A 27,244-nucleotide genomic window follows, 5' to 3' on the forward strand; every position below is an offset into this window, starting at 1 on the left:
TGCTTTATAGCATAAGTCAGAACAATTGTTTCCATATTAAGGGTTAAAGATTTTGAAATCAACAAAATACCCAAGCTTTTAATTTAGTACAACAACAAAAAAGGTCATAAACTATATTAATCTAAAGCGTTTATTTTGCTGATTGGTAAATAATTCTGCAGAAGTTCTGGAATTTATTTTAAATGGACAGGTTTTATATTACATGTACATGTAACCACTGCACTAAAACTATCTGGTAAAACAGCTTACTCTTGTACATATCAATATTGACTGGTCTGTAGAATATGCCAGTTCCCGACGAGATCTCGTGCATGCAGGACCTATTTCAGCAGGTGCAAAGCAAGTAAAAGAGGTCAATACAGCCCAATTAAATGCCTTTGGTGCAAAATTTTCACGTGCAAACCCCAAAACTTGGCATGCAAAATTTTTTTTTTACAAAAAATGCGCACATAGCTGCCACACTCTGCAGACTGGAAATAGGGTGTGCAGGACCATTATGTCTTGTATGTATGTCTGCATAAAGGCCACATGCAAGCCAATTATCCTGGGTACATCCATCCCAAGTGACAAATAGGACCATGTCTGCAGGCAGTGCTATGTGCTAAGTTTCTGTTTAGTGTCAAATAATGAAATTGAAATATTTTTTTAAGAAGCAACTTGTAAATGTTACTCTCATACTTTGTAGACTGGTGTATCATCTTGAAACCATGTCTAAAATTGTCAACATTTTTTGTTTAGGTAGAAACAGCAACAGTAAATTTACAGAATTCTAATTTTTCTTACTTACAATATGGAAAGTTGAATTTATAGTGGACAGACAATACTTCACTGAACAAGCCACTGGTTAATGCAAGTGGCTACTTCTGGACATTCTGGGTTTTACTTAAGCGTTTATTAGACAACACAGACTTCAAAAAATCAGGATGAGTTCTAATAATGACAAAGATCACAAACCATCAACAGTAGAGAGAAGTGTGAAAGGTAACACTAAACAAAAATATGAAATAATTAGTAATGTAGGTTTTACCATGAAACCATCATTTTGCTGTGTGTGAAGTCTTAATGTTTGTTTGTGTGGTTTAGTTTGTTATCACTTCTACTCAAATTGTACATGTGTTAAATTGTACTGAGATTAAAAGAAGTCCTAAATTAAAATTGAACATGAGTTTTCTTCACCTTAAGTGTACACTTTTGTATGATATGCTCCATACTTAAATTAAGTATAAGCTCACATCAAAGCAAAACGCTTTAAAAATAAAGTTAGAAAACTTTTAAAGCAACTGCTTGAAATCTTCAAAGCGAGTTGCTGACAAGGTAAAACTATGCGTCTTTTTAGGGCTTCACAATAGAATAGAGGTTTAAATTACATCAACAATGACTTAACACTCTCCTAACTACATTGGTGTGTTATGTTACGAAACTGATCCGCTTACAATAACCTTTAACTAGCATTTAATTCATTTGTGTTATTATTGTAATTTCTGCAGCAAGCAGATATGCTTTGTTATGCCTGCAATAATGCTGTAAACACAAAAATGCCTTAAACAAGTCCAAGAATGAATTATTGTACACATATGTCAGTAGTATGGCATTAAGTAATATAACAAACTATTTATACTATTCATGTCATTGTGAGAGCAGAAAAAAGTACTGTTAATGGCTGCGGGCAAAATACTTATAAATTTCTTGCAAAAAGTTGTTCCATGTTGAACTGCCAATGTCATGCAAGCCTCAATAAAAACAAAAAATTGCCAGGGCACCAGGTCAGTGGTTTTTATCTTATTGTATAATCTTTAGCTGTCCCATTCCCTCCAAGCCATAAACTCATTGTTGAAGAAGTTTTTTTGGAGAATGGCAAACCTCGCATTGATGTACTAAAGGAACATTTTGTGCAAGAAGGGAGATTGGAAGAAGATGTAAGTTTTTTTAGTCGTCCATTTTTCGGATTTACTTCTATTGTTAAAAATTGGTCCGAAATTTGCACAACCATTATTATATGAGTCATTACCAAAACATGAATGACATGTGAAAAAATGGAATAATATTGCTGAAGTATTTTGACACAGTGCAGATTTAAACCTGTTCTTGTTATTTTTTCTGAAATAGCAGATGAATTTAGAACTGTCAAATACAATTTTGCTGACAAACTTCAGTTAAAATGACAGAGTTGTAACTCCTGTTTTGACTTCTGAATTAGTTGCCAGTTTACTACATTGCATATTTTTTCAGTGCAATAAGTGACTAATACCTAACAACAAAATGTATTTCAGGCTGCTTTGAAAATTATAAATGATGGTTCAGCAATACTTCGAAAAGAAGCCACCATGGTTGACATAGAATCACCAGTTACTGGTAAGTGCATATGTTTTAACAAATATTACTTTTAACATAATTCCAAGCAAGTTGTTCTGAATGGAAATTGAAAATGTATTTTGCACTGATAGTTTTGGTAAAATACATACCCTTTAGTGCCAAAATACCATGACCACATTCTTACTGTCAAACAAATCTGTTTAAAAATGTTACAGGCTGATCAGTTTTTATGCTGTCTTAAGGTAGTTATCCAGTAACCTTTTGTTTGCAGAAGATAAACTCACACCATTGCAGACATTTCTAAGTTTTCCACACACAAAAAACAGATTTTAGGTTTTTCCAGAAGGTAATGCACAAGACTTTTCACACAGACATTATACACTGCCTGAGAAAAGTTAGGGAAACGTTAAACATTTACAAACACATACTTAGTGCTTGTTAGCAAACAAACCATTACAAATTGGTAGTGAATTAATGTTACATGCTTGATACTTGTGTGGGGGTCCTTTGGTGGGAACACTGTTATTGTTGTAACCTATTGATCCCCAGTTGTAGATCAATACTGCTTTTGGTTATTGAATGTTGCCATATGATTCCTTTCCACTCCAAAATAACACTTAATTGAAAGGTCAATACGCGTTTTGGGTTTCTATTGGTTGAAACAAAGAACTTGCTATTTTTTTGAGTTCGAGAGATTTTTATGTTTTTTTTTTTCAACAAAACAATACAATGTTAGACAAGCTTTTTCATGGCAATGTGTCAAGCAGAAACATTTTTATTTTTGGATTTTAAGTGGAAAGTATCAAATATATTTTACAATTTTCATATAGATTAACTTTGTCATCAGGTATGATCTTTTATTATCAATTAATGTCACACTTGAGCGTACATGATAATGACGATTAAGGAATTTTGTGAAAACTATATACACAATGGATAATTTGAAAAATAAAAGCACCTTGTTGTATAGTGCAATACTGGCAAGTCTAATCATCAAACGTAATATGTTGGTAAGCAAACATTGAGCAAAATTAAAAGGTTACTTTTAGCATATACCTAAAACAGCAACCCTGGCTTATATGTTGCATGAAAATCATGGCTTTCCCAGAAATTCACAAAACTATATATATCCAATCCTGTTAGATGAAATTAAAACTATTACATTGCTTGTGTTCAGTGTATTATACTGTAATGTTACTAAACATGCAGTATAGACATGCCCCTTTTCTAATAAATTCATGTCCGCGGCCACAAATTTCATTAACATTACACCTCTGTTAATCCAGAACTGCTTGGACCAAAAACTTTATCCAGGTCCACTTGGGCAAAAAAAGTTCGATTAGGTAAAAATCCGGATTAACGGATGTCGATTAGTTCAAGTCTTACCACATACAAATCATTTGCACCTCAGGTTTTGTCTGAGTTAGGTGAAGATCGGGATTAATCAATTTTCAATTTAACCGAGGTTTACTGGAAGTAATTTTCATTTTAACACAAAAAGTAATATGACTAACTGCGTTCAAAAGGCCCAGTAATATTTTTACAAACGTTTGGCTGCATATAGTAATAATTATGGTGATCACTGGCAACATAACAACATTCCATGCTATTGTAGTGGTCAATTACGAGTTCACATTGCTGTAATCTTTGGCTTGCTGCCGTGGAAACGTTTAGGCGTCTTGTCCAGTGGCCTTTGTCCGAGCCGAGTTTGTGACCCTAGCTGTTATTTTTCATTCCCCGTTTATTTGCACAAGGTAACGCCTTTCCGAAGTGGCGATGCTGTACTAACAGGCTTCGCGGGCTACCCCCATGGCGATGCTTTGCGTGGGTCGCCTACGGAGTAATGGTTGTTTACGACTACGTGTGATTTTGGAACTCTTTTATGTTCATGAGTTTTACTCCCTAATGCGAATATAGCAATAATTGGTTTGTCACGGAAAGGGTCAAAACGCTGGCCAAAAATCCAATCTGCATTATTTTGAAGTAAAGCAAATATCTTGAAATCAGATTGAGTTTTTTTCAGGTTTGTGACAAATTTATAGACACCGACCTTTTTACATGCGCCTATTGATGGTTTAGATAGGGCAGTTTATGCGATCAATAAAAGCGTCATGATTGGCCTTTTGTATTTAGTCACTTGATCAGCTCGGGTTTGTGTATTACTAATCCCACCGATTTTGCCATGGACGATTACCTTCGGGGTCAAATGTCATGTAAATGTGAATATCAAGGGCAAAGGTTGTGGCACCGATGGTTTGTACATGGCATCTGAAAATCGCCGGATCTACACGCTTGCGTGCATTCCATCTATGTATTACGTTACAACTATTCGCACTAGTATTAAAAAGGCAATGGTTTTATATTAAAAAGTTAAGGACAGTCTGCAGAACTGTAAAATCAGAACAAAACGCCGTGTTTCTGTATTTGAGATTGGACTCCAAAATCGCAGTGCAAAATGCATTAAACAAACAAAAAATATAGGCGCACGTAATTGAAGGCACGCCGAACTTTCATGAGTTTTCGCAGATAGCCAGTTTGTTGAACATTGCGGACTGATCGACATTGCGTTATACTTCGGTTGATTGTAAAGGGCAACATGTTGCAGCCAAAATGCATTAGTTTTGATCTTTCAAAACACAAGTTTATGTCTGGTTTCCTTTTTGCGAACATTTACGCATTGAGTTCTAAAACCAGTTAATTCCGGTTTTAACAGCATTGTGTTTGCATTCAATGATTCACAGTGTCATGTCAACGCCTAAAAGCAAGTCAAAAGCAGCTGCCAGACAAGGCCGTCGCGGGTTTCATATCATCAAAAAGTAATGTTACTGGTTTCAAGGACTTTGCGTAGAGTCCACTTTTATATACCTTCCATCTTAAATTACTTTAATTGTAGGAAAAGGTATTTCAAGTAAAGGCGTTTACCAAAGTCGTGTTTCTTGTAACTGTGTGCCAAGAAATTTGCAAGTGTGTCGCGAAGTATTCCTGTTTAGGGAGTGAAGTCTTATCTAGAGTTTATTGGGTTTGTAACGAAATATTGGTGTGCATGAATGAAAACCCTTGCACCACATTTGGATCCCACTCATTACCAAAAGACGTTTCACATATCACTTTAAGATTAAAATTTACGATTTTTTTGGAAACGCTTTTGCGTTTTGGGACTTAAAAGTGTTGCGCAAAAAATAGTTTTATGAACATGTTGCTAGCCTAAAACGTTTGAGAACAACGCAACTGAAGCGTTCGCGCAAATACATAGTATACTACACGTGCAAAGCGTTGGGCCTAGATTCAAAAAAGCGACAGTTCTTAGTGAAGTCTATTACTATGATGCTACCCGTTTTTGTGAGTCGTAAAATTGCGATAGCTGCGTCATTTCCTAAATGTAATGATGTCCTGTACCATAGCGCCTCAATGCTGCGGTGTAGTGTTAAATCATCAGGTTATTACACCTTCCTGTCTGGTATAGTACGCTTGTCTTCCTTGAATAGATCCTTAAATACCCCAGTGCGCATCGTCAACCCGTTGGCGGGAATTTTTGAATTTTTAAGTAAGTTTTGGTGTTGATGTTTTTCTTGGTTGAAGTCAATCCAAAGCTGATTTTACGTCATGTTTAGGCATAAAACTGATTTTTTTAGTCTGTTCAAATTGATTTTAAAATTGAACTTTAAACAAAAAGTTTTTTTATTGTTTGGTAACTGCCTACATATTTCAACTATTTTTGTGTAGTTGGGTCAAAATTTTCATTTTTACCGGACTGATAAATTGGCTAAAAACGCTTTACCGTCCATGACAGTGGTTTTCGTTCGTGCCCAATAGACTACATAGTAGATGCCAAACCGTACAAAAATCATTTAAAATTGGGTCTTTATTCAACTTCACAGGTTATATTTCCAAAGCTGAAACGTCTATATTTACAAACCACATGTACAAATTAAAGCAAATTCCTTCCCTAGAGTTTTTAAATTCCTCCCCGGTTGGTGACCACTAGTCTATGGAATTACCCCTTAATAGCGATAGCGACCCTAAATTCTTACAGCAAGTAGTTGCTACTTAACGAATCCCTCTGCGGTTTTGCAATACTTGAACTTTTAACAAACAGCTGTGTGAAAAAAAAATTCGCCATAGCTTTGTATAGAATTTACGGCTAATATTTAGGTCGCCAGCGAAAACTGTATGAAAAGCACTGGTCTATGGGTTATTACAAACCGCGATTTAGACGTTGCGGTGTGAAGCGGTAAACGTTGCAGCATTGCTTAGTAAATTATAACACCTACAGACTAATAGCTTTAAAATGTGATGTGGTAAGTAAGTCGTTTTGGGTGACCCACTCGTAACTGTCGCCTTAAGGATGGTAACACAATCTATGAAGACCGCAGGATTGGCCAAATTCGAAAAATCTGAACATTCATTTATCGTCCCCTTGAATGTATTCAGTTTTTTAATCGAGTTTCGTGTAATGAACTAAAATACGATTTAAAGTTTACTTGGAGATTTTAAAAAGGCACTTTTTTTATCCAACGAGAAATTTTAAGTATTCTGTGCAATCGTTTATTCTCATGCAACCGATTTTCAAGTGCCTTTAGGTTTGAATTCGGTTTATACCATGTCAAACTTTTTCTCATATTAAGTGACTGCTAAAAAAACGTTTTTTGTTCTCATACAGCTTTGTCAAGTGTCTAGGTATTCTCATTATGGTGTAAATATAAGGCTTTCAATTTGGTTCAATCAGACATTGTCGATTTAAACTTCCCTAACAATAGCGGCTGTTCTATCACTTAACAGAAGTAGGGGCGAAGTACTTTACAACTGGAACAACGGTTTGTCTGTTGAACGTGTATTAGGCCTTGTGGTGGCACAACAAAAACATGTTAACATTTCAATATCGGCCAGCAGATTGTGTTTGCGCTCAACCGTCAACTCGTAGTACGCATATGTGGTTAATTTTTAATATCTGGCTTTAGGTACATACAATTTGGGTACACACTTACTACATTGTCAATTTGAAAGCACACACATTGCATATTAATCTATTAAATGCCATTTTGGTACATATAACACTGCACTAATAGCTAGTGAAGGGGGTTAAAGTATTGGTATCATTCTCCACACCAACCGATTTTAAATGGACATTTTTCCTATGCATACCGAGGCATGATCGTTTAAGCAGTTTGTTTGCAATAAATCAATGTCAATTTTGGCGCGCCTTAAGGTCTTGATTTAGGAGCTTACCAATTTTTTCAATGGCTTCGTGAATTAGTAAGCCACTAAATCAAACGGTAGAAATAATATACCAATTTTTAATCCGGCATGTCCATGAACGTTAAACCCTGCCTAAATACATATTTGTTTTCACACATGAAAGCTATGGTTATTGTTGCTTTCTGAAAACCTAGTTGAAGAACGCTTTATTGGGTACACGTATCAAGTCTTTGATGAGACCAGCAATGCTGTCAGAATCGTCAGCTGGAAGTCAGTGCCTCGCGACTCAAACCTGGGGCGTGCTTATATATGATGCGGAAGTATGATAGTTCCAATAATAATACACACTGCATCGCTAGTCGTGTGAGCTATGCTGGTGACATAAGCGTGGAAAAATTACCTAAACGGCTATGTGCTCTAAATTGTGACACACACATGAGGCAGACTTAACATCAACAAGGGTCTTAGGTCTTAAGAGGAAGCCGCCTACTTCGTTGTACCGCCTGAATCGCAGCGCTTGACAGTTGTGTTGTGAATTTATCGAACCTTTAGAGTAGTATTTCTACATAAAAAATGCAATATTTTCTAATTTACGTTTTATTTGACAGTTCGATGCAACGTATTGAATTCTTCTTTTCTTCATAAAAAATCGTTACGATGCATTTGGCAAGTGTGCTTGGCCGCAAAATTATCGCACACATAAAAAGATTAAGTTTGCGACAACGACATATCCTTCGTACAGTTTTAATAATTTATGTTTCCAAAAACATGCCTTTATATTACACTATTACATTTTCGCATGGACTTCATGTGTTTAAAATACAGCCAAAGTTTTAAAAGTTTGCGGGCTCCCTTGCTCTGCTTGGGGCGTATGTTTCCGAATTATACAAACACCTAACGTTGCTCGGACAAAGACCTGAACAGCTGCTTTTCAATTTGTGTATATTGGCTTTAGCGCTTCAGTTAACGTTATGCCATGATTTATGCTTCAGTCCCAACGCGGCTATTCGTCCATAACGATTGTAGCCAAACTCGGGTACTGAATAATTTATTGCCGTCCGGGCTGAATGGATGTGGTTGTGCAGGTTTGTGCCTTCGCTTCACCCGGCGAATATCTCCAAGATGGGTTCATCAAAAATGCAATTTTTGCCGTTGTCGACATGTGATTATGTATTCATTGGGACGAATCGCAATATGGATTTTGCGTCATATTTGTCACGAGTTTTACGAGAATCGATTTTTAGGGGGCATGAATTTTAACACAAATTGATCTAAATCAGAACACAAATGACACACAATGTCCTCACAGGCGAGGTGAGTGTTAAATTAACACTGATTGTTGTTGTTTTAACGTCGGCTTGCGGAAAAGCGCCTAAACGTCCGTCACCAACCGTATGTTGTATTGCAGTTCCTGACGTTTGTTTTGTGCTTTGAGGAAGTTGACAGCCCCTACGTAGGGCATTGTCTCCCTATGTCAGTTACTGTTAAAACATACCAAAGCAGTGTAGTTACTTTGGTGACCAGGGGTGTGATTAAAAATCCGTTATGAATTCATTTTCCAACCTGTTTAATGTTGGTATATTTCTTGCCTAATCAACATAATTCGCCAATTTATTAGACTAGATGTTTTGATTTTAGCTTTAATGTTGGATTAGCCTCCACATATTTAACATAACAGCATTGCCATAAATAATTTTGCAGCAACAAACATTATTTGAACAGTTGCTATAGGTTATCGTTTCGCTTTATCGACATTCCATTGGTGTCAATTACATTAGCAGTCATGGACAGTTGCGTTGTAAGTTTCAATTATTTGATAAGAACAACAAATGTTTTGCCCTTTTAGAAATACCAGATGTGTTTGAGCCTTGTTTGCCGCAATACCTTCCCAACACAAGGTGTACAAAAAACAAGTTGCATTTTTTGAAAAAAAGCGTCTGTCGTTTGCCAACCGACACACAGGAATTTCTTGTTTAATACAACCTTGCGTTAAAGGGCAAGGATATCTGATGGCCGCCACTTCGACACTTTTAAATCGTACCTTTTGGGGAAACTCACGCTGCATGTAGAGGTTTTATATTGAAAATGTTCAGTCCACAAACTAACACAGCAAACTCAGTGGTGGGATTCAGCCGGTTCGCACAGGTTATATAGTCTCACGAAATTTTATGAGATCAGTGAACCGATTAGCATTACTGGCTACTGCCAATGGACTTTTTGTAACAAAACCGGCTGAAAAATATGACCTTTGTGATAGAACCGGCTTACAACAAATTTGAATCCCACCACTCAGCGAACTGATGCAAAATTTACCATGTTAAATCATGTTACTAATGAAACACTATTGTTCATGTCATGCTTTTCGAAGTTACTCTTGATATTTCTCGCGCGCATGTAGCTGTGATGTCACAATGGCTTCAAACGAAAGTGATGCCAGAAGGTCAACTCTTAGCGCCCAGCCAATGACCTTTAAACTTTTGCTGGTCGCGTTGTTGCTGAAAAGCTTGGCCTCCCGTGAAGTTAGGTGGCTCTGCACTCCTGTGATTGTGATGTCACAATAAATTTATAACCTTCAAAATCACATCACCCCATGCTGCGATTCGTGCGCGTTTGCCCTGGAACAACCTTTGTTTGTATCTATCCCTGTGTTGTAACCTGAACCCCGTTCTCCAAGAGGTGTAATTACCTGAGACCTTTGTGTCTGTTATGTTTTTTGAAGTGCATTTTTTCAGCCGCCTATTACAGCTGATACATGTTAGTTCTATTTTATTGCATTATATTATGAAAACTTGCACAAATTTAGTCCATTTTTATGTGCAAGATGGAACTAAAATCCTATAGTTGCTATATAGTCCGGTTTTATGCAATTAAACCAACCATTTATGCTTCTGGAAGACAACCTATAAGTGTTAGGGTATTTTTGTTGTTCCAATCTCAAAAGCTGTGCAGAATTGCTTACTAAGTATAATAAACTGTTTTAAATAAAAAATACACGCTTAAAAATAGGTGAAACCAACATAATAGATACATAGTGAATTTACAACCATGTTACAATCAAACAAGCAATGCAAGATTTTTTTTCCCAATGCCGATTTGGAATAAACTTACATTAGAGTTTTGATACTACCAAAGTCCTCTCGTTTACCATATTTCTACATCTTTTTCAGTTTGTGGAGATATACATGGACAGTTTTTTGATCTTATGAAGCTTTTCGAGGTGGGCGGCAACCCAGCAAACACAAATTATCTTTTTCTGGGTGATTATGTTGACCGAGGTTACTACAGTATAGAGGTAAGCATTATGCACATTTACAGCTTTGTAATTAAAATGTCAAGCAGTGTGACTTGCTCAAAGCAAAATGTTACACAGGTTGATCTATTTTCTTAAACTGTTGCAAATACCTTAGTACCAGTAGATTTGCATTAGCATTAACAGATTTTTAAGAAGGCATAAAATTAGGACATAAATTTTAGAATGCAAAACTTATACCTTTTTTTCTGAAAAAAACAAACAAACAAAATAGGCCTTGAAAGTAAGATTTACCAACATAAAATTGGCTACACAAATGTCTTGCCCGATAAAGTTTTTAAAAACCTGTATTTACAATCTTGTTCATATTATGCATCACATGTAAGATAAAACAGTTGTTAGAAATAAAATCTTGAATTTAAATAGAAAGGTCTGCACTATGTGGTATGCCAGCAGCACACATACTATATTGCTTTATCTTTTTACAAATGGGCAATGCATAATTTATGTCCATTTTGGCAAATGTGTTTGTATTTCGTTTCTACAGCAGGGTGTTGATGTATCTCTTATAAAGCATTGTAACATTATCAAATGGGTAAAATATGTGGATATTTTTACACTAATAGTAACAAGAACGTTGTATTCTTTAGTGACCTGATATAACCAGGGTGTGTTTTAAGGGGTCGGCAACCTTTTTTTTGCACTGCAGGCCGGTTTTAAAACTAAAATTTTGTCGTGGACCGGTCTTAAAAAAACTACAAATATATAGCTATAAAAATGCTTAAATTAGTTTATCATGTGCGGGATACATGGGCAAAATGTTTTATAGCATTTAACCTGAAAAATTATACGGCCCGGTAACGAACTCCTTACTGACCGGTGCTGTTGCCGACCACTGTTTTAAACTATGCATTTAAAAAACAAAAGGTTTTTACATATGGCACAACATTTATAGTTTGCTGAGAATAATTTCACTAAAAATTTAAAAATGTTAAAAAATCTGTGCATAAAGTTCTAAAAATCTGTCCATAAATATTTGACGTGCACTAAATCGGTATTAAAAAAACACAGTTTGTATTTGCAATGAATGTTGGTGATTTGACAAGCAGTCATTTGGTTTGCATGGATTTTGTGCTGGGCTCATTTGACGTGTTGACTATAGATTATTGACTGCTGAGCTTTTATTACCCCTTGCCTGTCAAAGGTAGAAAGCTTTATTGATTTTACCATGTTCAGCCTAACAAGGGAACTGCTTGGGTTTATGATTGAAGGTATCCATTATGCTTCCACACTTTTAATCATTGATCAGTAAACTGCACAAAAAATACTTACTTCTTATGTTTATGTGTACTGATACAGCTGTAACTTTGCTCATTGGGTTGTTTAGTTGTTGATAAAAACAAAAAGTGATGATGTAAAAGTCTGACTTATGTTGTACGTTGTCCAAATACCCTTTTTGTAAAAGCCCTAACCACAAAATTGTTTGACTACAAGCCAAGAATGTGACAATCATCATCTCATTTTTAACCAGTGTTAGTGCACTGACCTTTTAAACTGAAGCGTGGTAAAATTTATTTTCTGTTTAAAGCCGTTTAAAAATTGAACTATTGCCTTTCTGAAAACTTAAGTTTTCAAGTTTTAATTTGGTTTTATTAGTAACAGATTTTATTTCCTTCAGATACATTGTATGTCAAATTAATTCAGGTAGCTGTTTTTGTAAATTAAGTCTTTACAAATGTCTACATAATTTAATATTAAACTAAAAAAATGAGACAAAATCATAAATATGTAAAAGGAAAAACAAAACAGAGATTATTTGCTTATTTTTTGTCTGGAAGTTATGTCAAATTAAGTTGGTTAGCTTTTCTTTGTAATCAAATCTTCACAAATGATAATTTAATAAATATCAGAAAATTTTAAACTAAAAAATTGTGTTGAAATCATAAAGACATAAAAGGAAAAACCGCAGAGATTATTTGCTTATTTTTTGACCGGAAGTACAGTTAAGTTCCTGACATTGTTGTGCTTGTTTTGTCAACACAGTGTGTGCTCTACTTATGGGCATTGAAGATTCTCTATCCTTCTACCCTGCACCTGTTGCGTGGCAACCATGAATGCCGTCATCTCACGGAATACTTCACCTTCAAACAAGAATGTAAGTTTTTTTCATCTGCCAAAAACATTGACTTTCCTAAAGGTCAAGTTTAAGTCTTTAGAAAACCTATTTTTGGGAGCGACAAGATGTACTTTTGGTTTTAAGGTAAAGATTTTTGATCTAAAATCTCAGACTATTTATATTTTGGTGGCTAAAATATGTGAAATGCTATATTAGGGTGTTCGAATATTGTGTGTTTTGTTAAGTTCCTTGGTTTCAAAAACTTTTCAGTATAGACCTAATTCACTTACATTTTCTGATTTATATCCTAATTTGCATTGCAATTTGTGAAAGTCACACATAGTCAATTTCATTGCATATTATTAAATTGTGGCACTTAGCTTGGTATTCTGTTCTTGAAGTGCATGATTTAGACTTATGTTGAAAAACTGCACAAAAAATCTCTCCAGAACAGGACAAGTTTATTGTGCAATAGTGCGTTGTGTGCATTCAAGCAAAGTCTAGCATCCACTCACATATTTGTTTACACAACTGGCTGCGCTTATTGATTGAAGTGGTTTTAAAACTTACTCTTGAAATGCACTGGTAGTTCCAAATCATTGCACCGGTAGTTCCAAATCATTGCACATTGGCATTTTCCTTCTTTTTATGCCAGTTGATAGTATAAAATGGTCATTTTAGGCCACAGAAGATATACACTTTTAGAGTATCCAGGTCTTTACCCTTGCAAAGTTTATTATGTTTTGACATATGCTCAAAATTTAAAAAATATAATGGAAAAGGAGTTTGTTGGGGAAATTTGGTAGTGGTTTGTACACCATGTTTTTCACTTAATCTGCATAAAATTGCATTTAAAGCAAAACATAATGTTATTGCTGGCCTGAGCTTTAGTATTGGTTCAACCATTCTATACTGGATTGTATTAAAACTGGTTTTTAGGTGGTCACATTTTACCAACATACAGCGCAATAGCTGTTTTAACCAATAAACAAAAGTGCTGCAGCTAAAACTATTGTTTCTTTAGGTAAAATAAAGTACAGTGAAAAGGTGTACGAAGCTTGCATGAATGGATTCGATTGCTTGCCACTAGCTGCTTTAATGAACCAGCAATTCTTGTGTGTTCACGGAGGACTGTCCCCAGAACTGCATAGTCTCGATGATATCAAAAAGGTAATATTCAATGTTTGACTACTACATATTTGTAACCATATTTTAAGTATGAATTGTTTATTGACCAATAGCGTTGCTACGCAAATGCTGTTTTTATTTGTTTGTCCGAAATGTTTTGCACATTAAAGAGTTTTTCACAGTAATGTCCTGTTGTTAACAGTCAGTTACATTTGTATAAAATTCATTATTAATCTCTTGGAGACTCATTCTGATTTTTTTATGTAAATCCATTAATTAAACACTATGTACAAATAAACCATAAACCTCAGTAAACAAAACCTTGGTTAAGATCTTCTCCTATTTAGGACAAAACTCGAGGTACAAACGATTTGTAATGTGGTAAGACTTATTGGTTAAAATAACCAGACAATTTTTTTACCGGATTCAGCAAAGTGTGTAAAGAAAAAACTTATATGTTTTTCTTTTAATACATTAAAATGCCACAAAGTTATTTAAGCCTATGTTGGGTTCAATCAATATATTTTTGAATTCAAATACAATCACAACATCTACCAGCTTTTTGGCTGCACATCAAACGAGGCCAAACCATAACCGATGCTAAAGATTCAATTGAGGGTCTTATGTTTTTATAGTTGGACCGCTTCAAAGAACCTCCAGCATTTGGTCCAATGTGCGATATTCTGTGGTCAGATCCATTGGAAGATTTCGGCAATGAACATTCTGACGAACATTTCTCGCACAATACTGTCCGAGGATGTTCTTACTTTTACAGGTATTTGCATTATTATCTGTTTGATTTCATGACAAAAATACACACTGATTTACTTTATTTTGGGCAGTAATGTTTTTTTTGCACAAGATTTAAAAAAAATTTTACGCATAATATATACAAATTTGCATCTTAAATAGTTTTGATGAAAGTTGATTTACTTACAAATTTTGCCATTTGTTGAGGCAATATAGTTCCATCTTTTTGCACCGGATTTATTCTTTATTTTTTACTCATAATAGATAAAATTTGCGTTTTTAATATTTTTTACCCAAGTTGGTTTACTTTCAAATTTTACCAGTTTAGTTGCCGCTGACAATGACATCTTCTGTAGCAGTTTGCAAGTAGAATGTGCCACAGATACCACAATAAATGCTTTGTGTAAGCACTTAATTTCTTATTCATTGTCTTGTATTTGCAGTTACCCAGCAGTTTGTGAATTTCTTCAACACAACAGTCTTTTATCACTGATCCGAGCTCATGAAGCTCAAGATGCAGGGTAAGAAAAATGTGCTACTCTTTGCTTTGTAGGCTCTGTGTTTACTGTTTGCATAAAACACTTAAGAAATATTTAACCTTAAGATTGAAAAAAAATGCATGCAGTAAACCTTGGTTAAAATGAGTTTGGTTAACCTGGATGTTTGCCTAATTTGGACAAAACTTGACATGCAAATGATTTGTAATGTGGTAAGGCTTTAACTAACTGACATCGGTTAATTCGGATCTGCACCTAATCCGGACAATTTTTTTAGTCCAAATGGGTCCGGATTAACAGAGGTTTACTACAGTCAAAATTTACTGCAAGATTGTGGTTTTGTGCGTGATTTTTTGTGTTGAGGAATAAAAGCTGTTTTTCCAAAGATCATTGCCTTAATCGCTGTTAATTTGCAGTTACCGAATGTACAAGAAAAGTACAGTGACCGGCTTCCCATCTCTTATAACAATTTTCTCTGCACCAAATTACCTCGATGTATACAACAACAAAGGTATGCATACAGAGCTGAAAGTCATATTTTTCTATAAATGACAGTTGATTAAAATTTAGCATTACTAGCTGCCCATTGTACAAAATATTGCTTAAGTTTTGTAACTCAAACTCAAGTTAAGTTAAAAACTGGTGACTCCACTGAAGTCTAAGACTTTGATAAAAAGGCAGTTAGCAAAAAAACAATGAGTTAAGGCATTTTGCAAAAAGTATGTGTTATACTGTAACAACATGTTTTTGTTTTGCAGCTGCCGTGTTAAAGTATGAAAATAATGTGATGAACATTCGGCAGTTTAACTGTTCCCCTCACCCATACTGGCTTCCCAATTTTATGGATGTTTTCACATGGTCTCTTCCATTTGTGGGTGAAAAAGGTAAGACCATATACACTGCTCAGCCTTTCAGGTGTTTTGATCATTTTGTCTCTAACAAGCACAAAACAAAAACGCTAAAAATGGTCCCAGATAAATTTGAAAAATCAAAATCATATACTGGCTTGTATCTTTTTACCTGTAAAATGAAGTGTTTTTGTAAAGCTGATTAAAATACAGCAACTTAGGACACCCAACAAAATCTTTATTAGCAGTCCAAACATAAAAAAACTGCTCAAAATGAACCTTAAAAAAGTGTTTTAACACCCAAGCCATGCTACCAATGTAAATGATTGAAATAAATACACCTTGTTAAATGGTTGAACATCTCATCAATGTTTTATTTCATCACTTAACACTCATGTTACTTCAATGTAATTCAGTATATGTGGCTGTCATTTTACATCCCACAATACCCATGGGATTGTCTTCTTTACCACAAGATAATGTGAAGCATGTTTTGCAATTGAATTACTTAACCAAGGCAAATGATACTTCCAGGCAAATAAGTTATGGCCACCTAAACCCTTTAAACGTTATATTAATTTAAAAAACTAAAAAAAAAAACAGTTTTGTTCATATGCCAGTAGTGAACTTTTTGCCATGTATGGATTTTATTTTTTAACATGCAAATTCCAGTTTTAAGCTAAAGCACAAGGTAAAAATGTTATGTTTGGTTGATGGTAAACCTTCAAAAAATAGTAGAGCTGCTAACACAAAAAGATTGCTAAATACTTGTAGCAAGCGTTAAGAGCGCAGTTATTTAAATTAACACTAAGACTGGTATAGGGAACTCAATTTAACGCTAGGCACTAATTCTTTAGGTTGATTTTATTGCTATTATTCTTATGAAACCTTGGCCCAACACTAATAGATCAGCATTTTTACACAAAGTGCATTAAAAATATTCACAAATGCTCTTTCCGCCGCCTAACAATATTTAGCAATCTTGTCTGGTGTGAGTTCTTGTGTTAGTAGATTTCCCTGGAAAAAAATTAACAACCAAATTTTGTTGATCTCAATTCAAAAATGTCAAATGTTTGTTTATGTAATGTCGACGTTTGTTTTTTACGTGTTTAACACAAACAAAGTCAAAATTAGGCCTAATACCATTTAACAGCTGTTACATTAACCTACATGCTTACTATTGCTTTAACACCCGTCCATTATATTTAGTCACAGAAATGCTGGTGAATGTTCTGAACATCTGTTCTGATGAGGAACTTATGTCGGAAGGTGACGACAACTTTGAAGGTAAGCTTGTCCATGTGACATTGCAAATCAAAACTAATCCTTTAGTCTATGTGTTTGTATTCTGTGCTGTCGTCACCTAGTATCGGGGTAACAAAAATAGGTTTAACTTTAAGACTTCATAGTTCGGATACTGAAACTGTTTTAATGTTTTGGACACAAAAATCATCTGATAAATACAAACTGCTTTAAATTAGCTGTTGCTCCCAGGCATAATGTATAAACGAGTATTGCTCTTCCAGCAGTTTTTATGCGCCTTGTATTTGACATTAAAACGTCGCATATTTATAATCAAACTTCTTGAAAAGCAAAACTCGTTTATACCAACTGCTCTATTTTGTCATATTTGCGTAAAGATTTCAGAAAGGCAATATAGAAGAAAATAAAAAAATTGTAGCGCACTAAACTGGTTTTGCTGCCAGGAAAAAGGTTTTACTCCCAGGAAACAAACTGGCGTTTCACTATTTCGCACAAGGCCACCCCCTATCAGTACTTGTGAATAATTGATCACATGTCCCATTACGCCCCTTCTTAGATTGATTTGCAACATTTGCTGATTATTTTATTCTTCTAATTACTATATGAGGGAAAAAATCAATTCTGAATAAAGCAAAATTTTGTCACATTGCAATTTGCATGCAACTTTTGCAGAAAGTCATTTTTTCTTTTATTTAATGTTTACTTTAGCTTTTCTTGGTCAGCAAAATAGGTTTAAATTCCAGTTTGTTCCCAAAATTTGCACTTCATTTTCTGAAATGTAATATTGCAAAAACAAAACAAAAAATCTACCAAATTTGTTTAAAAAAACACAGGTGCATTAAATTTTCAGTCCAATATTTAAGTGAATGTTTTAGGGAAAATAGTTTATTACTGCAAATGTTGCAAAAACAAAAACAGTCATGCTTTAAATCCCCACCAATTTGCATCCTAGAGCCCTTAAAAAAGCGCTGGAACATTATGTCAATGGCAGGTAAAGAAAAACCACGCAAAATGCTTGCAAACGTCATGCGCTTAGCACAAACTGTGGTGTTGCTTCCACCCCTGTTCGTTTGTTCGTTGGCACTTATCGACTGAATCAAGATGCACTGAGCGTCCCCGGCTGCGGCATTTGACTGTCAATAACTGACACTGGTCATACATTATTCATGTGTGGTTTAGATGGCCCGGACCAGGCAACTGTGACACTACAATGCCAAATTTTTCATAACTTCACACGTTGCTCTTTAATAATTTAAACCCTCCAAGTTGTATACAATATCAGTCACAATGAAACAGCATCGATATGCTTTTGACAGTTTTATTGAACTTTTGTGGAAATGGTTTAAACCTTTTTTTATTCCAACAATGTAACAGTCACAGGTATCCTTATTATTACTCTTATCTTCTTTAAATTAAGAGTATAAATTCCAAGTTATATTTTACGTTTTAGGGAGTATGTATGTTGTTTGTGTTTTTGTTGTTGTTTAACAGCACTTATACACTTAGGCAAACTAGTTCACACACATTTTTAACATTGATTTTGTCCTCACAGGCATGGTTAATGGTAAGAAGGGTGTGTGCATATATGTAGTTTTAGTCTAGTATGCTGCACGACTTTTGTCTGTCTGGTGTTTTGTAAGATTATCATTGAGAGCTAAACTTAAATTTTGGACAACACATCACTTTGGACGAAGTGTTCAGTTGAATTATGACTTTTGGGTTGGTGGTCTTGAGGTCTGTTGGCATTTGGATATCTGTGATTAACATATGTAAATATAATTGGCAAGTCTATAAATTACTTGTATTTGAAACAATTGCTCAACAAGTGTTAAATGGAAATATTTGTGAAGTTGTTATGCATTGCCAACACTATGCAGAAGCATTGTACAAAATTTGCGCTGTTTTGTTTATTATAACTTACTGGGTGTATGTGAACAGTTGAATATTATTTGAAAATTACTTAGAAGCATCTCATTCAGCTAGTCTTCTCGGTTTGTTTGTAATGCACCAGTCGTTTATCTCACAGAACAAGTAGATTTTGCATGGTTGCAAACACAAACAACACACATGTTGCACAGCTCTTGTACACACATTTGACATTCACTACTCCCAAATTATCTGTTGTGCTTACATTCCTGCACTGCATGACTTAGCTTTACCATGCTTGTTGTGGTCCAAAGACAAGTCTGTCTCAGATTGTTGCATCAAATTTTACACTGAGGTGAATTTTTAATCATAAATGGATTGAATGCCTGAAAGCACTGTGGTGTGTAGCTTTTTGATACTGTTGCAACTATGTTCTAATTTGAAAACCAATAATTCTAGGTGTAAGTGGTGACTTGGTTAAGCTTTTGTAATGAAAGGACTTAAAGTAAACTTCAAGTCTCTGTTATCAATTTTCAGCACAAGAAAGTTTACCATTTTTGTGACTACAGTCTTGTAGCAAAATGTTTTTTGGTCAAATTAAATAATTTAAATGCTAACGCAAATTGGACCAAGTTTTTTCTTTGATTTCTGTATTTTGAGGTCATTCTGTCACATTTGTACAAAATTTAGGTCAAATTTTCACTTGTCTTCTTAAGTTTGTATAATTCTCCTAAATTTTTGTATTTAGCAATATGGAGTGCATGTGGTACGCTTATCAAAATAGTAGCAAATTTTGTCTGAACAAAGTCACATATAATTTTAGTTTTAACATGTGATAATTGATAGATTTTTAGTCTCCAAAATACCACACATATTTATCTTTTTTGTTTATTTAAATACTACCTTTGACATACATTTACCCTAAATTCATAGCTAGTAATATGTGTACTTCAATTTGCATGTGCGCAGTGTCATAAATACTTATATAACGCGGTAGGACTGCAGGTTATGCACCTCTGTATTAGGAGGACGGGTCCCAAGCTAATCAATAATGGAGATTACAATTTTGCCAAGTTATAGATTTCCTTTTTATAGAATAAGGATAACCAAAGTAGACTTTTTTTGCATATTTCAGTTGATTTAGGCTTTTTTCCAAAAGCCTGGTCTTAGTATTTTTCTGTTTGTAAATCAGTATATCCTGCTCGACAGATTACATTGAAAAACAGCTCCGAATAAGCGCATCATTTTTACGCACAATGAGCACCAATAGGTCGCAATTGCAGCGACAAAATTCTGGTCATTTAGCCCCCCCTACCAATCTTGGTAAGTGGAAGGTGTAGCTGCTGTTTTCAGCTGTTTCGGAGTTGCAACTGCTGTTTCAACTAATAGGAGTTGCTTTTCAGTAGACATCAACAGTATTTAGAAAATTGGGTGTCGTTGTGGTAGTGTGTTTTCCCATTTTTAACTACATTTGTATGTTAGGTTTAGTCTACCGTATTTTACGGACCATAAAGCGCACCCGATTATAAGGCGCACTGTCAATAAATTGCTTTAATTAGTTTTTTGTTCTTACATAAGGCGCACCGGGCTATAGAACGCAACGTATTTAAGGAGTATGGGTTACCGTATAACGCTCATTAAACAAAGCAATTAAGCACTACTTGGTCCATACATTAGGCGCACCGGCTTATAAGGCGCACGATCAATTTATGAGGAAAAAAAAGGATTTAAGTTGCGCCTTATGGTCCGTAAAATACGGTACTCTATGCTAATTCGTATTTTTGTGAGGTTTGTAGAGAAACCTTAAAATTCTTTCATAGGTTTTTTGAAACTGGGAAAACTTGCCTATATATGTTTTATGTTGTAGCATTGTGTTTGGGCCATTTTCAGTGGTGTGTGTATTGGTGTGTTAGATCTAATACTTTCCAGTTGCTGTCTGTTGTAAAACATACTTTTAATTCTAAATAGGTCAAAAATAATTATCTTGGAAAAAAAAGTTTTCTAGTTTTGTTGGTGTGTTGTTATATTTTGAACTAACCAAGTTTGTTTGAAGTCTTTTCCAGTCAAGCAATGCATTTCAAGTTTAGAAATAACAGCTGTGTACGCCTTTTAAACAAATGTTAATATATGTGTAATTGTGCACTTCTGTAAAGATTGATTTTGCAGCCTAATTTCTGATTGGTGACTTTTACTGACATTAGAAATTCCACAACAGTTTTTTTCAATGATCTCAAACAAAAATAATCAATAAAAAGATTTCTGTCAGAAAGCTTATTCCTGTTACACCACATGTGTTTCATATTTTTTCATGTAAGTTTGCTTTGCATGTTTGTTATGTGGTAGATATTCAACCCTCAAAACTGACAGTTACTAATATTTCTCAGTAGTTGTTTGTGTCTAAAATCGTTTGTAGAGTGTCTGTGATATAAAATCATGGTTACAAATAGTTGATACCAAAAACTGATAGGTTTGTTATCACATATTATTTCATGTTAGGTGGTGTACAGGGCGCCGAAGGTAAGATAGCGCATGTTAACATGTACCGCATGAGCTTATGTGTTATCGAAAAAAATCAAACCTTGTCACTCTCCTGTTATGTTTGTTGCTCTTTGTCCCCCACTAGTGAATGCCCAAATTCTGCTTGATACAGTTTTGTTTCCCAGAAAATATGTGTTGTTGTGTGTGCAAAATAGTTTAAACATATAAGGTTTTTCAATACACAAAATCCTACGAATTATTAAACAAGTAAGATAACTTTTTATGAACTATGTTAGTTTATGACAAAAGTTATTACAAGAATAAAACATTTGTAAAAACTTACGACAGTTTATACATGCAATGTCATGAACACATAACAAACTATTTTAAGAGACACCTTGTAATAAAATGCCATAACTTCAAACTTTGTTCGTAGATTATTACTGGAAACTTAAAATTGTTTCTCCCAAACTTTATTGCACACATTATAGCATAAATTTTAAAGGAAACATTCTTAAAACAAGATTTTATTTATGCTCTGTTTTATGTAATCAGTTAATTTTCCCCTTAGTTAATTTGCAAGTGCAATAAGTCTATCACTGCTGTAAATTGAGCCACATCCGTTTTCCAGATGGTGGCTTTACATGCATGAAAGCTTTACAATTTAGGAGATTTTGGATGTAGCGAGTGGTGTACATCGCACGGCTTCATTTATATTGTCAATTTTTTATTCTAATTACTGTTTCAAAGAATTTAATTTTCAGCTTTTTTTAATATTTTGCTGCAATGACAAGCAGTTACGAAAGGATTTTAACAAAAACATATCAATTAACTATATAAAGGATTTAATGTCAACAGAAAAAACAATCAACATTTTTTCAGTTCATATCCCATCTGGGCTAAAAATCCCTTTAATTTTGGCATGACCAATTGGTGATAATTCAATTAACATCCAGTTAAATTTGATTACAACTTCAAAACCATGTTTCTGAACTATTTTGAAACAGTGACCATGCTTGGACAAAAGATTGAAAGCATTTAGAAGTTTTATTTAAGTAGTTGTTGTTTGTATGTGGTGAAATAGTTGATTTGTATGTGTGTGTATGTCTTGAGTAGATTTTAGAGAAACCCTAACAGTTTTTTGATATTTGCTTGAGTGTTTCACTGTTTTTTGCTCCAAAAACAACAGCTTTTGGGTGTTACTACAAGACATTTCTATCCAACCCTCTGTTTGACCTAAATTTTAATCTTTTCACCTTAAAGGAGGTTACCCAGCTGCGAGAAAGGAGGTGATTCGAAATAAGATTCGAGCAATCGGAAAAATGGCTCGGGTGTTTTCAGTTTTGAGGTAAATGCGGAACTGTATGATGGTTCCACAACATAAGAACTTAGGTTGGTGTCAGTTTATGCCACCAACCAAAACAGTGCAATTTCATCAAAATTGGTTTGGTTTTTAACCACAAAACAACAAAAAAATGTAAAATTGCAACCAAGATTGCAAAAGAGTGGTTCAATAACGTTTTTGCACTGCTTTTACTCTAAACATCTATGGTTTAAGATTTTATCATTTGGTTTTAATTGTTTTAGTAGAAGGGGCTACACCAGCAGTAACTGAGGAAATAAGATTGAAAAAGGTACAGCAAGCAGCAATTAGAAGAAAGATTCTTGCTGTTGGCAAGATGGCAAAATACTTTGAGGTTTTAAGGTAAAGTAGGTATTGGATAGATTAGCAGTTATAATAGGGAGCGAGGCCTAAGTGTTACTGAATCAAAGCAATTCCATTCTTCAGCATATGCTAGAAAAGAGGGGCCTACAATAAGAACCCATGACTGGTGCTTTACCAATTTAGTTTGACAGGTTCAGTGATAATTTGGTACAGAGTTAAATCACATCTATGTACGTAAATAGAGCTGATCCCAATAATGAACAAAAGTTATTTTTATCAGATAAGGTAGAAATGACAGGGTGTGTTGCAAAAACTATAGACCAAAATAGTGGAGTTTCATTAGAGCCATATATTGCACTTTTATCATAACAGTTTTTTGAGCTATGTTGTGGCAATTTTCAGAAACTCACATATAGATCAACAGACAAAAGTGGTAACAAACCAGGCAGTCAGCCAGTTTAAATCATTTTGCAAAGTACAAATTCTAAGTCATGATTTAACATCTAAAAACTTGACTCAGTTAAAATAGATGGTTTGTATGCTTTAAAATGAAAACAAAAAATTCTAGATTTTTTTCATAAAATAATATTTTTCCTGTTTTGAAGCAGAAAACAACCCATTAATATTACACTGTGTCAGTTTTAACCTATTTAATCTTCACCGACTTTTGAACTGTGTCCTGCAGAAAAGAGAGTGAGACTGTATTGGAATTGAAAGGACTTACCCCATCTGGGATGCTGCCTATGGGAGTCCTCTCTGGTGGTGCTACCTCCTTACAAAATGGTAGGAATACATGTTTTTCTTGGTGACAAGTTTTACAAAGCACATGTAAAAATTTTCAGGTTTTTCAACCTAGTTTATCCTCTTTGCAAAGTTGTAAAAGTAAATTGAACTGCTTGAAGAATTGTCACACACGTCTAGTATAAATTATTAAATTTGCCCAACTTATTCTGAAAAGAAGTGCAAACCACCATATAAATGTATTTTAAAGTTTTTTTTTTACTAAACACAAGTGTTTATTTATCCCTAACACAAAATATTGGCTGACATTTCTGGCACCTACGTTTGACCAGTAGCCGTACAGATACCAATCTTATTCCTAACTTACATGGGTTTCGATCCATTGACCATATTTTCCCGCATCTAGCCATCACTGGAGTCGATCCAATGACTGGAATCCGATCATTCGAAGAAGCCAAAGGACTGGATCGAGTTAACGAGCGAATGCCACCGAGAAAAGAGGAGCAAAACGCCGCGCAATCGTCCAACTGACCAAGCTAGCTGCCATCTTAACATACGCCCCCGAACCGAACTGCCTGCACAGTCGAGTGATCGGTTGTCATAACGACGCCCATTGCCGATTGCGTAACACTTTGACGGCGGACTGGCGCATTTTGTGCATGTTTTTTTCTCGTCTGGGGCTCGGATACGAATAGAGTTTATTGTTTGCGACGGTCCAGGTTGATTTTCGGAGTGATTCTGTCGCGCTGTTTTCCGCTGCTTTATACCTGGCACATAGTTAACGTGAAAAACTGGACAAAACTTAAATTTAACGGTAAAACTTTTCACTCCCTGCTCGAAATCCCAGTGTCGAATGACGTCATCCCAGGAAAGGCAAGACCAGAATGGGTTGATTCTATTCAAAGGGGCAAAGGCATAAATTTGTTCACGAAAGGATGACGTGTTTAAGTGGTAACGACCCTTTCTTTCATGTGATGACGTCATTTTTTTCTACCAGGAATTCATTAAATTCAGTTTTCATGAAGCAAGTTTGAAATTGTTTTCAGTCTTTTATTGTTTAGTTTTCTGTTAAAACCTCGTTAAAAAACACACATTGCAAGTCGTTGTTCACAAGAAATATGTTAAATTAAATTCTGCTGCCTAATTGTAATAGCCCAACCAATTTTCCTTAACTTTCGTATTTGAACCATCAAGGCATTGTTACCGTCTGTGATTTTGAAGTTCCACCTAATAACAGACCTGCACATACGGATGATGTTTGCCTAAGCATTGTTGCATAATTATACCAAAGAACGGCGTTACTAAGAAAGGCACAAATTTTCATGCAATTTAAGTGCTACTAAAAGAGGGTTGGGCCTTGGTGCGACTACCCCACATCACTTACCAAAACCGTCTTGATTTTGTTTTTGTAAATTACAGTTCAGTTTTATCTTCAACTTCAACCTATAGTCAACTTTCGAATTTCACTGCATTTTTTTCGGTAAATTCTAGTGTTTTATTTCACTAAATTGTAATGTAATTTTATCTGAAGGGTGTATTAATATAGTAAACTCAATTTTGAACACCTACCCAAGGCATTTATAATAGGTCATTCTTTGTTTTACACCACTATATGCAGTATGGGACATGGGCGGTTTCTTAGTCCGGCTCCCACATTTACCACACATACAAGGATTTTATGATAGTTTTTTGCATGTTTTTTTGTATCTGATTGCCCCGAATATAAGAAGAGTATTTTTTTCAAAGATGGCTTCGCGAGATTAAAAAATGTCAGCTAGATCGCAGATATACACTTGTTTGTTGGAATTTATAAAGTTTCTTGCGTATGTTATCTTCTTTGCTTTTTTGCAGTTGTATTTTGGTGTTCATTTTTTGTGTTGCCCTGGCCAGTTTTCAGTGAGTCTAAGCATCATCATCTGCTGCCAACAGTTTTGGACAGACGATATGCCTAATGTAACTGGTACTGACTGTTTGTCTTTTTTGTAATATCCATAATTACATAGAGAATAATAAAAATTTTGCGTTAATTTACCCAATCTATGTTTAAGTCGAGTAGTGTAGACAGAACATGTCCTCAATTACTAAGAGATACAAATAGTTTCAAGTTGGATTCAGGTTCTGTGACATCCAGAAAACATTTTCTGTGGCATCTTCTTGATGGAAATAACTTTTTACTGCAGTCTAAACAGCTATACTTAATTGAATACGCCCCCTTATGTGGACAAAACTTCTGCCTAATACATTAGTGCAGTGGTTCTCTTTTTTTAAGCTGGTGGGCCCGTTAATTAAAAAAAAAAACGTTCGCGACTTGGTGATTTATAAAATATTAACTTAAAAGTAACGAAAATAACAGATTTATGACATTCCAGCTCAACCAAATGTAAAACAAAGCAATGTTTCATTACGTCCCAATCGGAACAAAAATCACATTTTTTTATAGGGCGGTCAAACTGTTCTCGCGGGCAGGCATGTACAAATTTCGTTGTAGCCTATTCGTAAATTTTGCAAAGGGGGGCCTTACGTGTCAGTGCCCATGTCCCCAATCAGCTTAATGTTGCGCCAGCCTTAAGAACCAACTATGGCCTACAGTTGTAAGGTCGCATTGAATTTTGACAGCTTGCTGGCGCCACTGAGCTTACTAACGGAACAACGTTTAAATTTATTCCCAACTAGGTGACTAGCTGCAAACATTTTTCCCTACGAAATTTGTGTCCTGTGCTTGGTTCTCCTACCAGCCTTACCTGGTGGACTCCAAACCATAAAAAACGAAACACAAAACTGTTTTGACTTTTGACAATCCAATACAAAATAGTGTCGGGTTTTGGCATATACAGTAGACTAATTTTAAAGGCTCCTAAACCATAATATTATGAGGCTTTGAAAAGCAAGAAAATGCCACACGTTGAACGTTGCGCAGCTATTTCCGGCTTGGTGATTGTTGAAGTCTTGCTGCTAGTATGTCTCTATAGGCCTATGTTTTCCTTTACCAAGCGAAATTAGTTTACTCAACTTAACTTGTGTTGTGGAAGCAGAAACAATTGGATCAGTATGAAAGTAAATGTGGTGAATAGGGTATGTTAAATACTAAACAACACAAGTGAAAGCTATACTTATATTTGCTCATAGCCTATT

At 35.0% G+C, this 27,244-nt stretch overlaps 1 protein-coding gene across 4 annotated transcripts; it reads left to right on the forward strand.

The window, feature by feature from the left end:
- Nucleotides 1-718: 718 nt before the first annotated feature.
- Nucleotides 719-26,143, forward strand: LOC145231942 (protein phosphatase 3 catalytic subunit alpha-like). Of its 4 annotated transcripts, XM_080096409.1 has the most exons (16): nt 719-981; nt 1,798-1,916; nt 2,271-2,352; nt 10,677-10,801; nt 12,803-12,914; nt 13,900-14,045; nt 14,639-14,778; nt 15,197-15,274; nt 15,667-15,761; nt 16,009-16,134; nt 17,308-17,385; nt 18,914-18,925; nt 21,724-21,744; nt 22,969-23,053; nt 24,057-24,154; nt 24,519-26,143. In XM_080096409.1, the coding sequence occupies exons 1-16, from the start codon at nt 924-926 to the stop codon at nt 24,641-24,643; spliced, it is 1,500 nt and encodes a 499-aa protein (XP_079952535.1). In that variant the 5' UTR covers nt 719-923; the 3' UTR covers nt 24,644-26,143. The 4 variants fall into 4 exon arrangements, with proteins under 4 accessions (XP_079952535.1, XP_079952537.1, XP_079952536.1 ...); XM_080096411.1 differs by lacking the exon at nt 21,724-21,744; XM_080096410.1 differs by lacking the exon at nt 18,914-18,925.
- Nucleotides 26,144-27,244: the final 1,101 nt, after the last annotated feature.

This window comes from Phallusia mammillata, chromosome 6 (genome assembly GCF_965637545.1).
Source record: "Phallusia mammillata chromosome 6, kaPhaMamm4.hap1.1, whole genome shotgun sequence".
Lineage (NCBI taxonomy): Eukaryota > Metazoa > Chordata > Ascidiacea > Phlebobranchia > Ascidiidae > Phallusia > Phallusia mammillata.

Excerpts from the sequence above, each read along its gene's own strand:
- LOC145231942 (XM_080096409.1), top strand. The coding sequence starts at position 924 with ATGAGTTCTAATAATGACAAAGATCACAAACCATCAACAGTAGAGAGA. Across the intron at positions 21,745-22,968 it reads TGGTGTACAGGGCGCCGAAG|GAGGTTACCCAGCTGCGAGA; the intron begins GTAAGATAGCGC and ends TTCACCTTAAAG. Across the intron at positions 23,054-24,056 it reads CGGGTGTTTTCAGTTTTGAG|AAAAGAGAGTGAGACTGTAT; the intron begins GTAAATGCGGAA and ends TGTGTCCTGCAG.